This window comes from Scylla paramamosain, chromosome 39, assembly GCF_035594125.1.
Source record: "Scylla paramamosain isolate STU-SP2022 chromosome 39, ASM3559412v1, whole genome shotgun sequence".
In the NCBI taxonomy this organism is placed as follows: domain Eukaryota; kingdom Metazoa; phylum Arthropoda; class Malacostraca; order Decapoda; family Portunidae; genus Scylla; species Scylla paramamosain.
Window position 1 is genome coordinate 1,382,350 of NC_087189.1, and position 16,753 is coordinate 1,399,102.

Genomic DNA, 16,753 nt, shown 5'->3' on the forward strand with positions numbered 1-16,753 from the left:
TTATTCACCCAAATCTGTACTGATGATAAAAGGAAGGAATATGAATCAGTTGAACCTCGTTTCATTTGCTCCAAAATCCACACAACAATAAAAGGAGTGACGATGAACAATAAAAAATCTTTCATCTCTTACACCTTTCATTTCATTCACCCAAAATCTGAATTAACAATAGGAATAACAACCCATACAGCCTTTTGTCAGTTGAACCTTCCACTTTATTCACCAAAAATCTGTATTGATCATAAAAGTAGTAACAATAAACAACACAAAATCTTCCATCTCTTATAACTCAATCCATTCACCCTAATCTGAATTAACAATAGGAGGAATACCGATATACCATAAAGTCTTCCGTCACTTAAACCTTCCACTTTATTCATCAAAAAGCCATACAAACAATAAAACTAATGACAATAAACTAAAACAACCTTTTATCATTCAAACCTTTCACTTCACTCACCAAAAATCCACACAGCCAATAAAAGCAGCAATAACAACTTATACAATACACATTAGAACTCTCAATAGAAAGGAACTGTCTACATCTACCCTAACCAGTGGCATGTGAACACTGAACACCTGCAGGCTCCGATAACAAGGCAAGGGATGCACTGACTCTTTAAGGCCCCACTGATACACTACACTGCTCACTAAACTGGTCCCTGTGCACTGAGAAATCACAAACCACAGACTAGAATTACTGGAAACACTTTTATTGAGACTAGTGTATGGACAGACATGTTAAGAAGACACAGCCAGGCTACTCTATCCATAGCTAGTGGGAAGAGAACTACTGTGGCCTGTATTCAGAAATGCTTTGCTCTCTCACCACAACAGAGATGATTAGCTGGGTTCTCAAGAGTGTTTCTCCTGTTGATAATGTAGAAATCTTGTTAACTTGTCACTAGAACTATGAAATCTCTTAAGAACCTGTGTAGTTTCAATTACAGCTTTCTGAATGTAGTGGAGGTGCAGTGCAGAAGTGTCTCAGAATATGACCCTACATTCCATGCATGCTGTACAACTTGACTTAAAGGGACGGAATGAGGAAACAAGGAACCGTCTCCTCTGCATTTTTTATTCCTACAGTGAGAGGAACGACTTGCCTCAGCTACTCTTAAGGGTGTTCTCAGCCTGGGATAGATGGAACACCCTTACTGCAAGATCTCTTCAAGCTTACCCACTCAATGGAAAATATCACATCATTGCAGTTTTATTCCTACAGTGAGAGGAATGATTTGCTTCAGATACTCTTAAGAGTCTAGTACAGAAGGAACAAACACCCTTACTGCCAGATCTTTTCATTACTCAGAGGTCTTCCTCACAACGTCAATCAGTACAAAATATCACATCATTCTGCTGCAAAACTCCAGTGCAACCTTTGCAGTCTAAATTATACAAATGAAGCAGGACAAAGCAAAAAAGCTGTGGCCCTCCGTGCATGACTAACACTCCGGCAAACTTTCACTATTTCACAAACTTCCTGATTTACGGCCAAACTTGCTTCATCCGCATTCACTTCTCCCGCACCGGCCACTGTGAACATACATAAATAATAAACAATCATACATTCTTCATCACAATATAACCAGCTAAGTAACAAAGTACAAAAAGTGTCATACATTGCACCCTGACAAACCAGCGAATCACAAGAGCCGTCCCTGCACTCAAGCTGTCACCAGCACAAGGAGGAAAGAGGAACACCAGATGAAGACCTTGTTATTTCCCCTTTTTTTTCTTCTTGTTGTCGTCCTGCCGGGGAACGATATAGCCACAAGAGTCCAGGATTTGCCGGGCAGCGTTGTTGATATGCTTGAAGCGGTCTGGGCCAAGGTGGATGCCCCCGTACCACCGCGTCACAACCACCATCACGTTAACCACATCAAGAATCTGTGTGGTTGATTGGACAGTGTTTGAGTGACTGACCCTTAGAAATACTGTGAGTGCGTGTGTTGCTGGGGTGTTGGTGGGAGGGATAGGCAGCGTCTGTGTACATGTGTGTGTATTACCACATCAATAATCTGTGGTTGATTTGATAGGGTCTGAGTGATTGCTCATTAAAATACTGTGAGACTATGGTGTTCTGGTGGTGAGAGTGGAATAGACAGTGTATGTACATATGTGTGTGATCTGATAGGCTCTGAGTGACTATCCATGTGAACTAGTGTGTGTTCTGGTGTTAATAGGAGTGATGGGTAATATGTGTGTGTGTGTGTGTTTATAATTACTTATTTTCTATTTTCTAGGGATTCAGGGAAGTCCTTGTGTCCAACTTAAAGCAAATGATCATGTTTTCCTTGCATGTACTGTTTACATGTACTTCCTGGTGATGCACTCTATCATTCTGTTTGGAAAAGTGTATCTCTGTGAATCCTTATCTCCTGTCTTGCTGTCTTGTTGAGTCTGGCAAAGTGTATCAACATCCTTATCTCCTGTTCTGCTGTGTTGTTAGGCCAGGGAAAGTGTATCCCTATATCCTTCCCTCCTCCTGTCTTGTTGTGATTAGCAAAGAGAATTTCTCTACATCCTCGTCTCTTGTTCTGCTGTCTTGTTGAGTTTGTTCTGTATGTTAGTGTGTTTACTGCTGTGAATGGTGTGTGAACTTAAACCAATACCATAAGCTAATCAGGATCTTGTTGAGTCCTTCCTTTCTTGCTAAACCACAACTGAAGCAAAATATAACACCTGGCTCATGTCTTATCATATTCATAGACACACTAAGACATGACAGGTGTGGTATCTCCAGTGATCTCTAATCACTTACACCTTCACACCACTCCTAATACAAGACAAAGATATTCACAAGTACAGCAACTTAAGAGATTTAGATATTTACAAGCTAAGACAAGACAGGTATGATATCTTTTCTCTTAATTGGCTCTTGTTCTTTGGGGAATGACACCTTAGTGGGCCTTTGTTTATGTAAATTTTGTTGCCCTTAACCAGTTTCCATCTTACATAAAAAAATAAATAAATAAATAAACAAAGCATAAGAGATTTAGACAAAGGAATCCAAAACCACAAAGCAAGGATAAAGTAATACATAGATATTCATATATTACAGTGCACTTCAAGCCAGGAGTCACACCTCTCAGCACAATGTACACACTCCCACACCCACCATGCATCAGTACGCCCTGACCGTCCTGTGCTAATATCCAGAGCTCGGTAAAAATTGTTTGTAAGGACACAGAAGAAGAGAGAACTGGAGGTTAATCTTGCATTTTCTGTACTATAAAACTATGGAACTATTTGAAAGACTGTAGTATAAGACAGAGGTTATCAGCGACAACATTTAAGAGTGGTCGACCCCAGAAGAAGAGCAAGTGTCTAGAAATGTTTTAGGTGATGATAGGTAAAAATTTGCCTAGTGACTAATCAAATAGCAATAGGTTGTGACTAGGTAATGAAAGGACATGCAAAAATTAAAAGCACAACAGCGTATCCATTTCTAAAGAATAAAACTAAGTTAAAAAAGAATAAAAAAAAAAAGGGATTAAAAGCTACAGGAAAATATAAAAGTTATATATCTTTTATAAACATTCCTCATCATTCTATATGTGCATCTTTGTTTGCATAAGTGTGAGGTAGAAATACAGTGTTTCCTTATAAAATACAGCATCGTCCTGAATAGAAGTGATGTGACCTATCGAATGAAAAAAAGAGAGCATCAATGTTACACACACACACACACACACACACCTCCTCTATTATCTACTCTTAACTCTCTACTGCACACACACACACACACACAGTTCTCTTCTATCCACTCCAAACTTCTTCCTCTATTACCTCACTCAGTTTATCCCTCAGTGTAGCAGACTAGCCAGCCCTCCTTAGCAATCACACACACATACACAGACACACACACAGACACATACACAAACACGCACACATTCCCACACACAGGACAGGATTACCAGCCCAGCACAATATCAATAGCACAGAATCAAACATTCCACATCACATTATAACTGGCGCTCTTTTGGGAGACTCACACCATCAGTCGGCCTTTATTTTCCAGCCTTTTTGTTCCCCTAGGCTCAGGTTCCCTCATAAAGAACACATAAAGAACAATGTGACAAAGTATAAGAGCACAATAAATCACATCTTCCCAAACCTCCACACTTCTTGATGTCAACAAAACGAAAGGAAGCACGAGACAAGGACCCTGTTTTTGTTGCCCTAGCCCAGGATCCCCTCTTACAAAGAACAAATAAATGAAAACACCATATGATGAAGTATAAATGCACAATAAATTGCATCTTTCCGAACCTCCACATCTCCTGACACCAGTGAAAGGAAGGGAAAAGCAAAACAAAAGACCCTGTTTCACATAATGCTATTTCCCCTTTTTCTTCTTCTTGCTGGTGCTGTCCTGCCGCGGGACAATGTAGCCGCACGAGTCGAGGATTTGCCGCGTGGCGTTGTTGATGTGCTTGAAGCGGTCCGGGCCAAGAAGGATGCCCCCAAACCAACGAGACACGACCACCATCACGTTTGACACATCGAGAATCTGTACAAGTTGATTGGGGAGTGAGTGTGCCAGCAGCAGGAAAGAGCAAGGTGTGTGTGTGTGTGTGTGTGTGTGTGTGTGTGTGTGTGTGTGTGTGTGTGTGTGTGTGTGTGTGTGTGTGTGTGTGTGTGTGTGTGTGTGTGTGTGTGTGATGACTTCTAGCAGCTTCCTCTATTTTCTTGTGTTCTTACGCATATACGTATATTTAGCAGCGAAGGGAAGGTGTATGAGCTTAATCACCACCATGCAAGATTATGAAGACTATAAAAGACTCAACCACTGACTCAAAAATGTAGCACAGCACAACAACACCAAGCATAAAATTATCTTCACCCTCTTATCATATCCGCCAAAGCAAAGACAGGCAGCAAGATAAGCCAAGCCAGAAATCCAGTCACCCCCAACCTTATCTCTTATCACATTCAGCACCAAAGCAAGATCCACATAAGGAAAGCCAAAGCCATAAACCAGAAAGCAGTATATATTAAGCAAGCCATTTTTTATACACAGCAAGCAGGAAAGCACGTCTATTGAGGCAAGAAATGAGCACCTACGCAACACCACATTGCCAAGGCTTCAGTGGCACCTGGATGTGACATTCTGAAGACTTAATGGAAAGGAATGTGGACTGATAACCATGGTGACGTAACTATTTATGAGGAATTGAATGGATGTAAAATATAAAAAAATAAATAGATAAATATATGAAAGTGATGATAAGTTATAATGAAAAACCTGTGTGGTATCTTCCAAAACTCTATCCTAGTTGAATTATACAAACATTTTATAGACAAATAACACATCTTATGTCATAGAAAATATGGTAATTGACTAAATCTGACCAATGCCATCTACTGAAAGAATGAAAATGCAGATTACAGATCACAGCAAAAAGTTAAGGTGCTAAAAATATTTCAAAAGCATTCACTACCAAATCATACATGCATCTTGTGCCAATATACAAGCCAGGAAATGCCCTCTTGGCTTCAGCATGGAAAAAAAAATAACTGCCATTCTGTGAGTCAAGGCAACTCCATGCATGCAAATCTAACATAAAAAAATAAATAAATAAATGTATAAAACAGATAATACAGTCCATCTAAGCCAAACACACACAAAACAATCAGTCATTCCATATTAGTGTGTCCAGACAGCACCATACATGCACAAGCAACATGACAAAAAGTGACAATTAAGCAAACGTATGAAACTGGTCAACTCTGGAACTCCCTGCCTGCTTCTGTACTTCTTCCCACCTACAAACTGAATTCCTTCAAGACGGAGGTTTCAAGAGACCTCTCATAATTTTTCATGATCCATTTCACTATACTCATTGTTGCCTTTTGCTACAGAATCAATTAAAAACTAAATAAAAGGAAAAAACAAAGGAATAAAAAAAGAAAAGACATAAGTAAAAAGAAAGAAAAAGAGCAAGAGAAAGAGAAATTAAGTCCCTGTAAGCCAGCCACTCATCCAGTCATCCAATCACCCAATCAACCAATCAAAAAAGAAAAGAAAAAAAAAAAAAAAAGATGAGCAAGAAACAAAGCCCTCTCAGCCATCCATCCATCCAGTCATCAGTTTTAGCAATTCAGGCCATCAACACTAACACAAATCCTTCACAGCATCACATATCACAAACAAACAACTATAAAAACATCCAGCCAGTCGCCCAGCACACCAACCTGTAGGAGATGCAGCATGCGGCCACCAGCGTGGTCCTCCCCATCATCCTCACAGTCCTGGGTGATGTGTGTGGACCCGTCAGGAAGGAAGCGGTAGGCGTACATATTGTGGGTAGCGTTGGCAACCTTCTTGTTCTCATACAGCTTCTTTAACACTTGTCTGGTGAGAGAGGAGCTGGTTACTTCAAGATGCAAGTCAGGAAGGCTGGTTAACTCTGTGATTTGGTATGGTGCTTTGTAATTACTAACCATTAACGTGTTTTTTTCTTGTTTCAGTCATCTCTAAGCATTATAATGGCTGAAAATTGTTAATATATTACTTTTATTCCCTTTTTTTTCTTTCTTCTCGATCATTATTAAGATTTTGTTGCTTCTAGTACTGTGAATAGTTCATGTCACAGTGAGAGGGTTCAGTTAGTGCATAAGTTAGGAGAAATTACAAAAGATGCCTAAGTTAGCTGGTCATTTGAAAGTACATAAGTTAAGGCAGCAGGTTACTTTAAGGTACAAAGGTAAGTTAGGACAGTAGTAGGTGCATAAGTAATGAGAGCTGGCTGATTACTTAAAGGTACCTAAGTTAGAAGACCTGCTCATTTACGGGTATTTAAGTTATGACCAAAATTACACCAATACAGTTTACATTAGCTCACACTATACTCTCTCTTCCCACACTGTATCCTCTCTGCCCACACTATACCATCTCCACCCACACTGTACCCTCTCCACCCACGCCATACCCTCTCCACCCACACTGTACCATCTCCAACACTATACCCTCTCTCTACTCACACTATACCCTCTCCACCCACACTGTACCCTCTCCACCTACACTATACCATCTCCACCCACACTGTACCCTCTCCACCCACACCATACCCTCCCTCTACCCACACTGTACCATCTCCAACACTATACCCTCTCTCTACTCACACTATACCCTCTCCACCCACACTGTACCCTCTCCACCTACACTATACCATCTCCAACTCACACTGTACCCTCTCCACTCACTCCACTCTGCTCAAGCTTACCCAACCTGTGCCTGGGAATGGACGGCTGCAAGGTGGGGCTGGAAGACACTCTTGCGGTCTGATATGATTTCACCTGAGAAAATTTCAGGGCAGTCCATCTCTTGTGCGAGTTCCTTGGGGGTGTCCTGAATGGCGATGACCTGGGGCGAAGGTTCAGGTTGAGGGAATGGCAAAAAATGTGTCTCTTGTTTTTTTTTTGTGTATTGTGGTGTGTGTATGGAGTGTGCTTGGTGGTTTGGTGTCTTCTGAGGATGGGTTCAGCTGTGTCTTAGATGTTTGTGGAAGGTGTGGTAGGCCTAGAAACAGTTTTATTTTCTTCATCTTTTGTATGCTGCCTTTCAATCACTTTTAAATGTATGATGAACACTCACTCAGTCACTTCTCTTCCTTGTACTGGCTTTAAATCACCTTCAAATATGACACACACACACACACACACACACACTAGCACTCTTCCCTCACACTACAAGACATACACTCCAGCACTCACACACACACTAACTACCTCCATTTGATCACCACCTCACCCCATCACCTTAACCTTACCAAACCTTCTCTTACCACCAATATCAAAACACAAACCAAAGACACACACACATACAAACAGATGCTCTCACCTCCTGTGCCTGTGACTCCTGCACTTCCTCCTCCTCCCCAAACTCCACCATGAACTGCCGTATTCTCTCCACCCACAGGTACACGATGCTCTCCCCTGTGTTCTCCCTGTGAGCAAAAGAGGAACATTATGCTACCTTGTCACCTCAGCTCCTTTCAATAGTAAGGTGATGGCAAGGTACAGTCACAGCTAAATGTTTGTTCATGTATTTGATCTCTCATAAACAGTAATTAGGAAGAGTTGCTGTGTCCTTACAGGTAAATATTCTCCAGGTGACCACACAGTTCCTGCCGACGAAGACCCTTGAGCCATGGGGCACTGAGGCTGTAAGTGGGAGGGGCCTCAGCAGGGTAGTCAGTGGGCATGGTCACCTGCGGCATGAAGGAAAGCATATCTATACCTGTACAATTATTAGTGGTGCATAAACGTCCAAAATATTTGTTTGTTTGGCTTGGTGTTCCTTTATGAGTGCAGTGGTGTCCTGCATGGAGGGAAAGAGGCTACAGATTGTTGAAAAAAGCTCAAAGTTTTCTGGTGGATGTCAGAAAGTGAGTTATTCACAAAAGACCACAAGACTTAAGACAGTTTGATGCGCAGCACTTCAACAAGTGGAGATAAACAGATAATAAACACCCACATAAAACAAATAAATGCACCGACTGATGTACAAGCGATAGAACGCATGAGATACCTGCAGGAGGGAGGACAGCTGTGCCTCGTTGATCTCCACACTGTAGGTGCGGTGCTCGGCGCTCTCCGTGTGGAAGTCTGTGCCGTAGATGGACGCCAGCGCTTCTATCTCATCGTTCTGCGGGCCAGACACAGGGGAACACATCAGTGCTGGATTAAATACAATAACAAAGACACAAGCATACAATTGTGCTCCTAAATATTTTTGTTGTTAGGGTAGGCAGTGACTCACTGGTGCCCAATCTGCTGCAGGACCAGTACAGGACATGTTGCAGGACCAGTACAGGACTTGTTGCAGGACCAGTACAGGACTTGTTGCAGGACCAGTACAGGACTTGTTGCAGGACCAGTACAGGACATGTTGCAGGACCAGTACAGGACTTGTTGCAGGACCAGTACAGGACTTGTTGCAGGACCAGTACAGGACTTGTTGCAGGACCAGTACAGGACTTGTTGCAGGACCAGTACAGGACTTGTTGCAGGACCAATATAGGACCTGTGGCAGGACCAGTACAAGACCTGTGGCAGGACCAATACAGGACCTGTGGCAGGACCAATACAGGAGTTCCTGCAGGAGCAGTACAGGACTTGCAGCAGACCAGTTTTTTTTTTTTTTTTTTTTTCCTACACGACTGGATCACATTTTTCATATATACACGAATATAACTCGTGCTTCAAATCAGGAGATATTTTACTCCTGATAGAACACATCCTTTAAAATAATGGATATTTAATTTTTATTTAAATCTTGATTTACTCAGATTTAAAGTTGATTTAAACAATTTTCAGTCCAAGCAGTCAGCCTGCCAATGTAAGACAGCCTGCACTGCACTCCCCCACGTCTCACTGCCGCCCACCTGTCACACCTGCCCACTAATCAACGCATCAATAATCAACACACAAAATAAGTGGAAAAAACGTATGACAGGAAAACTTTCATCTCAACCCTTCCGTATTTCCCTTATTGCTCCACTTGCACACAGACTAATTAACACCTGGCTTGCCAATCACAAGTGGCAGCTCCTCACATCACCCACCTGCCTTGCCAGGTTCTCGTCTGCCATGCTGCACGGCTGAAATCTTGAACGTGAATGTCTGTCACTCCGCCTGTCCGCCAGCGTTGCCAGATTGTTTTGACCATACTATCGTACTACACAGGTTGAAATTATTGTACTTCTGGTAAAATCATCGTACATATGTAATTATTCCAGATATTATGCAAAACTGCCACTTTCCATATACAGAATTTAGGTTATATATATATATATATATATATATATATATATATATATATATATATATAGAGAGAGAGAGAGAGAGAGAGAGAGAGAGAGAGAGAGAGAGAGAGAGAGAGAGAGAGAGAGAGAGAGAGAGAGAGAGAGAGAGAGAGAGAGAGAGAGAGAGAGAGGTGTGTGTGTGTGTGTGTGCACACCCCCTAAACACCTCCAAACACACTCCAACACCCCCTAAACACACCAAATACACTGAAAGCATGTCATATAACCATTTTATACTCAAGATAATAAAAGACAGCAAGCGTTTAATTATTCATTTTTCAACTTTCCCCGCTTGTCTCTAACCTTTCTTCCACTGTGCTGGTGGTGGTGGTCTTCCTGCTTTTCTCTTTTGTCCCTCTACATTCGTATCTGAAAAGAAAAAAAAAAAAAAAAGATTGTATTACTGAATCAACGCCAATCAACGCCTAACCTAACTTAACCTACAGTGTACCTCTCTATTTACCTTCTACTCATCCCTACAACCTCCAGTACCTCCTCCTGCTAGCACTCTAAGACCACAACACCCCATCCAGACCCAGACATCCCCCACACTTGCATCTAGTAGCTTCATATATCACAACACACGCTATAACATCCCTGACACGCTTCTTTTATCACAGCCCCTCCCCAAAACACCCCAGAATCTTTTATTTTACCTCAAGCACACCACTTCTACCCTCAAAGACCCAATGCTTATCTGCAACATGCCTATAACATAAACAAAACACCTCAAAAGCAAGTCCAATCACACTAAAACACATTAAAACACCTTAAACATACCCAGAACATTCCTAAGCGCACAAAAAACATCCTAAACACATCGAAAGTGCACCAAAATATCCCCAAACACACTTAAAATACTCCAGAACTCACCCAAATTGAGTTAAAACGCATCCAAAACACACCGTACCTACCCAAAACACACTCAAACTCATCCACAACATCCCAAAACACACTTAAAACATCCCAAAACAATGAAAACGGCCCAAAACACACATAAAACACTCCAAAACACACCCAGACTGACCTAAAATACCCACAAACGCACCCAAAACTCACCCGTATCCACACAAAACACACCCAAACTCATCCATAACAACCTCAAAATACACTTGAAACATCCCAAAACATTGAAAACAGTCCAAAACACACTTAAAGCACTCCTAAACAAGCCTAAGACACCCCAAAACACACCAGGAACGCTAAATATTGACTCAAACATCACCAAATCCCATCAACACAAACTCCAACACTACCTAAACACCTCCAGACACACTCCAACACCCCCTAAACACACCAAATACACTGAAAGCACTGTCACGGAAGACAAATACTAAAAAGACAGACAGGGCAGCAGAGAAAATTAACCTAAATATTGTTTTCTTAGCATTTTTCTGTTTTACCACCTCCTCTATTCCTTCTCCCTTCCTCTTTCTCCTCTATTTCTCTTATTTTCTTACTCATTCTACTCTTATCTACACGTCTGAGTTTAGAAACACGTGGAAACACCAGGAAAACACTGCAAAATACGATAAATATTACCGAGGAGACAGCGGAGCCGATCAAGGTCCCGGGTCTATGATGGCGGCCGTGACGTCACAGCAATTTTACGTACCGTAACGGATTTCATTTTGAAACTGACCCCTCGAAAAAATGGAGCTAGGCTGGAATGCCTTATATATTCTGACTTGACAAATACTTAAACTAATATCCACAATATTAAAACAGCTCCAGCCTAAGTAGTATTTAAAAAATATCCAAATGAAATATGGAAAAAGTGTTGAAATATTCGGCACCATTTAAATCATTGAAAAGTCCACAACATTTGATTTTTTAGGAACGTAAAAAATTTTAAAAAATCTGAACTATCATCTTACACAATCAAAAGTTACCTGGAACAAGAAAAAACAAATAAAACCGAAATTGTGTAAAAAACAAGTGTTGGAACCTAAATACGATTAAAAACCACTGAAAAGTCCACCTATTTTGACTCAACAACAAGATAAAACACTTTAAAACATACAAACTGTTTTTTCAAGCAATGAAAAGTTAGTTACAAGCTGAAATAGGGAGACAATAACACAAAAAGTGCTGTAATCACAACTTTTAACAGGACCATAAACCATTTTTAAAGTCCACTTATTTCTCTCTACAGGAACGAAAAAACACTTTAAAAATTATAAGCAATTTTTAGAAACACAAAAGACGTAATTAGAGCGTGAAATAAAAAAACAAGTTTGTCAAAATACTGCCAAAAAAACACCCCACATTTTCGTAAAGCAACACAAAATTGAACACAAATCAACGCAAGCAACGAAAACACTTCTAAAGCAAATAATTATTTTTATAAACCATAAAAACATGCTATATCAGCAAAATAAAGAAGTTAAGAAAAATACTAAAAAAATATTGGAACCCACAGGTTGAAACGGGTTGGCAGAGGTAGCCAGGCATCATGGCGGCCCTTAGCAGTGGAGAGGACGGCCGCTATTTTGCCTGTTATTCTTCCATCATAACTAAATGAGGCAATGGCGGATATATCTAGCTAGCGGATATGAAAGCCTAGTCATGTGGCTCCACTTAGTGACGTGTTAGGCTTACAATAAGTGAGAAATGAAGCAGATATTGGCGGAAAAATGGGGAAGGCTGCCTCCACCTCAGCTGATAACATTAGTTAAGTGGATTTTTTTTACGTTTTTATAATTCCTGTCATGGTTAATTAGTAAGAGTTTTGTGGTGGGGGCTTGGAGCGCTTGTGGCACCGTGGAATGCTGAGTCACATCAATATAATCCTAACGAGGTGCAAAAACATGAAATACGAGGCTTTACAATAAACAGTAAGGTTAACCACACCTGACAGCCCTGTGTTGTTGTGGGTGACAAGTAACAACACTATCACAGTTACCGCTATTACATCAGACTGCAAATTACCTGGCTAGACAAGTGGTGGGCGGTTTTCTTACCAATATTAGCTTTGGTGGCCCTGTAGGCACTTCCCGGTAGGCACCAAGCTTGAACCAGCACACGCAGGCAGCCACGGCCCCTGTCACTGTCTTGTTCTGCGAAAATACATTAAATAAAGCAGCAGTTTATGGCACCCTTTAAACAGAGTGCCTTGTTGTGTGGCGTCTGGTGCTGTGTCGTCCCTCCCAGCCTGCTCCGCACAGTACGCACTCAAACCTATCCACAAGACACTTTTAGCTTTCAATAACAAGCACCAACTTCTTTTATATTATACTAAACTAATAGAAAATTAAATATAAAGAATTATAAGCGTGTAAAAATAAATCTCAGGCCATTATAACTGTAATTGTGAAAGTATCTAGACATTACTGATTGAAGCGCTAAATTCAAACTGGTCCTGGCGGGGCTTGTACTGCAATGTCTCGTCCCTTGTGTGGCGTAATGTGAAATCATTGAAAAGCTTGTGTGAATTGAAGGCTTGGCTTAATACTGTGTTATATCTCAGCTTATCATTATTAAGTATTTACCATTTTACGTTAAAAAAACAATACTTCACAGAGATATCGAAGTATAACAGAGGCTCCCATACTGTAGCTAATGATCAACAGAGAATTACCAGCCTTTATCTGTGTGTCAAGGAGAGCCCACCTGCATGTACTGAATATATGTTTTTAATTAGTCTTTTGTGATTAATCTTTTTAATATATCTGCGCCAATGTAAACTAGTATGTGCTTAAAAGGCTTACCAATGTGTGGGTTGTGGTGGGTTTGGTGCTACTCAAAGGGAACACGTGCTGGAGAAGTCTGGGAAGCACTGATGTACAAATAACTGAGCGTATTTATTTATTTATTTGTTTGAATTTAGGTTATATATATATATAGAGAGAGAGAGAGAGAGAGAGAGAGAGAGAGAGAGAGAGAGAGAGAGAGAGAGAGAGAGAGAGAGAGAGAGAGAGAGAGAGAGAGAGTGTGTGTGTGTGTGTGTGATGAAAAAAACAACAATGCCCTTAACAAACAAAACACTTTCCTAAATACATATCATTAATAATTGGAGAAAAATTACAGGACACTTCGTTAAGTTGCTTTATTACTATGTAGGAGATTACTGGTCTTGTTCTTCTATATGTTCATCCGGCACGTCGTCAGCAGCCCCGGCACTCTCTTCATTGGAGGAATATAGCACTCTTGATGTCATGGTTTTTATCATTGACTTTGATGGCTTGAAGGTCGTAGAGTCACTGCTGGATGTGGAAGCAATACACTGCTTCGGTAGGATGATGTCTCTTACGGTTTCTGTTATTAGCTTATTTCTGTCTTTTGTTTTCACACGGTTTACACTAGAGAAGCAGCGCTCACAGTCAGCATTAGCATGAGGCAAAGAAAGACATCCTAGTGAAAAGTCTGAAACAAGTTTAAACTTGGGGTTTCCATCACTATCCTCCAGAGTTTTTATGGCACACCAAAATTTATCAGGCTGGTTGTAATTGCTTTTGTCCACTTTTTCGCCATGTTGGTAATGGATTCAGGCAGATCTTCTACGGCAAGCCTCCTTCACTCATCGTCCTGTTGCTGGAGGGTAGAATCATCCTGGGCAATGATTCGGGGAAGGTGTGTCGCGAGGGGCACCAAACTTTGCTCTTGCACTTTGCCCTGGATGCCTAGAACACTGGCTGGCTCCAGCATATGCATTCTTGAAAGGACTTCATCTCCGAAATTAAATCTCTTCCTGATCTGTTCTGCTGCTACTATCAAAAATAATCTGCAGTGGAAGCGAAACTCATACATTTCCTTTTTTTGCCTGCTTAATTCTGGATTGTCTGTTATTGTTTTTAAGACAGATGCACCCAAATACACCTGCTCTAGCATCAGGAACTCACGTTGATATCTTGGATCAACTTTTGAAAGCATGGTTTTCACAATGTATTCATGGTTCATGTACATCAGTAGCAATTCTTTATATAAATTACAAACTTGCCTGTGCAATTCAGTTATGACCACTCTTTCACTTTGAAATAAAAGGTTCAGCTGAGTAAACTTTGGTAATACTGAAGAAAGGAAGCAGTAGTAAAGCCTGGTAAATGGATTGTGCAGTTGTTCATGAGCACTTCTAACTGTGCTACCACAAATTTTCGTCTGTTGAAAATTTAATTCAGTAAAGAACATCTGAAGAGGGCCCCACTGCTCAAGCATCCTTTTCACAACAGCCGTGTAGGAAAGCCAGCGCGTTCTAGATGGCAATGAAATCCTAAGCTTTTGAGCCCCAGCAAACTCTTGAAATTCTACAAATTGTGCCAATCGTTTTGAAGAGTTCTTGAATGTGTTGTGGACATCATGAGCTAGTTGTTGAATAGCATCAGGTAATTGTTTGCATGCTTCAGAGGCACATGTATGGGCAGAATGGCACACACATTTCATAATAAAGATTCCTGGGCAAAGTTCCTTTAACCTGCTACTCACAGAGTTGTTAGGCCCCATCATAGTGCTGCATCCATCACAACCAAAGCCAATGATATTAGAAGTAGGTATACCATTTTCAGTAAATGTTTTCATTATCTCTGAAAACAACCTGGCAGCTGTAGCACCTTCATTAGTTTTACTAGGATCACTACTAAATAATGGCACTAAATCCCAAAATTTGGTGACAGCAGCATTTCCTTCAACCACTTTTACCATGATGCATAAATTCTGAGACCGATATATCTGTGGATTCATCCACAAGAATGCTGAACTTATTCTGCTTCAAGATGTTAATGAGCTCTTGTTTGTGAGAGTGGAAATAAGCTATTTGTGTTTCTCGGTAAAAAAAAAAAAAAAAAATTGCACTTCACGTAAAATTAGCATGTGTTGAGCATAGTGATCCTGTTCTCACCACCATGACTGCCATTGTGAATTACCTTCTCAGGTGACCTCTGCCCAGGTGAGCGTGTAATATCAAAATCCTAGGTAGGGTCAAGTGGAGCGTAGGTTACCCGACGGCATGCACTCACCCAACGGCTGTTGGCTGGGTACCCGGTACTGCGCGCCCGCCATCCAGTCCTGCGTGTGCGCGCCACATCTCTGCTGTTTCTCTATTATCATTATTATTATTATTATTATTATTATTATTATTATTATTATCATTATCATCATCATCATCATTTATCGTTATTATTCATACTATAATCACTTTCTTATTATTATTATTATTTTTATTATTATTATTATTATTATTGTTATTATTATTATTATTATTATTGTTATTATTGACAATTTTATTATTATTATTATTATTACTGTTATTATTATCATCTATTTATATATTTTTTAAAGTTTCTTGTGCATTGATAAACTTGTCTACACCACATAATAACATATTATTTCATCTTACATTTAAATTTAGACTTACATAAATGAATGAGAAAATTATATATATATATATATATATATATATATATATATATATATATATATATATATATATATATATATATATATATATATATATATATATATATATATATATATATACTCAGATTCTTCACAGAACCTACTGTCTTGATTTCTAATTTGATGGTTGGATCTTGCAAAGATCTGGCACGCCACATTCTCTCCAGAAACTCCTTCACAGCCTCAATCATCCTTCCATTCGTCTCTACATAATCACAGCAGCACCATCCATTTCCTTCTTGTCTTCTCCACGCCTTTCAATCCTATTATGATTTGCGTCATTTCTCTTTCTCTCGTATCTCTAACACTCCAGCACCACATGCTCCACTGTCCTCATCCTTTCCCATGTCACACATCTGGCACACTTTGCCGTTGGACTCAGACCACCTGTAACTCCTTACATTCACATCTATACACTGTGTCCTCGCTTGGAAGAGATCACCACCACCCAGGCCTCGACTATTCCAACCTTCATGCATCGTGGCCTCCTCCTCCTTGCATCATTCCACTATCCTCTTTCTTTCCACCTAATTCTTCCATTAATTAAT

At 40.3% G+C, this 16,753-nt stretch overlaps 1 protein-coding gene across 4 annotated transcripts; it reads right to left on the reverse strand.

Annotated features, from left to right (window-relative positions):
* Positions 1–354: 354 nt before the first annotated feature.
* On the reverse strand, positions 355–12,967 carry LOC135092014 (protein IMPACT-B-like). 4 transcript variants are annotated; one of them, XM_063990126.1, is made up of 9 exons: positions 12,779–12,964; positions 10,119–10,184; positions 9,576–9,688; positions 8,540–8,656; positions 8,104–8,219; positions 7,850–7,955; positions 7,233–7,372; positions 6,202–6,361; positions 355–1,890 (listed from the first exon to the last, which is right to left on the reverse strand). In XM_063990126.1, the coding sequence occupies exons 3-9, from the start codon at positions 9,600–9,602 to the stop codon at positions 1,720–1,722; spliced, it is 837 nt and encodes a 278-aa protein (XP_063846196.1). In that variant the 5' UTR covers positions 9,603–9,688; positions 10,119–10,184; positions 12,779–12,964; the 3' UTR covers positions 355–1,719. The 4 variants fall into 4 exon arrangements, with proteins under 4 accessions (XP_063846196.1, XP_063846197.1, XP_063846195.1 ...); XM_063990127.1 differs by lacking the exon at positions 355–1,890 and adding an exon at positions 3,027–4,516 and having other exon boundaries at positions 9,580–9,688; positions 12,779–12,967; XM_063990125.1 differs by lacking the exon at positions 355–1,890 and adding an exon at positions 3,027–4,516 and having other exon boundaries at positions 12,779–12,967.
* Between the last annotated feature and the right edge of the window lie 3,786 nt (positions 12,968–16,753).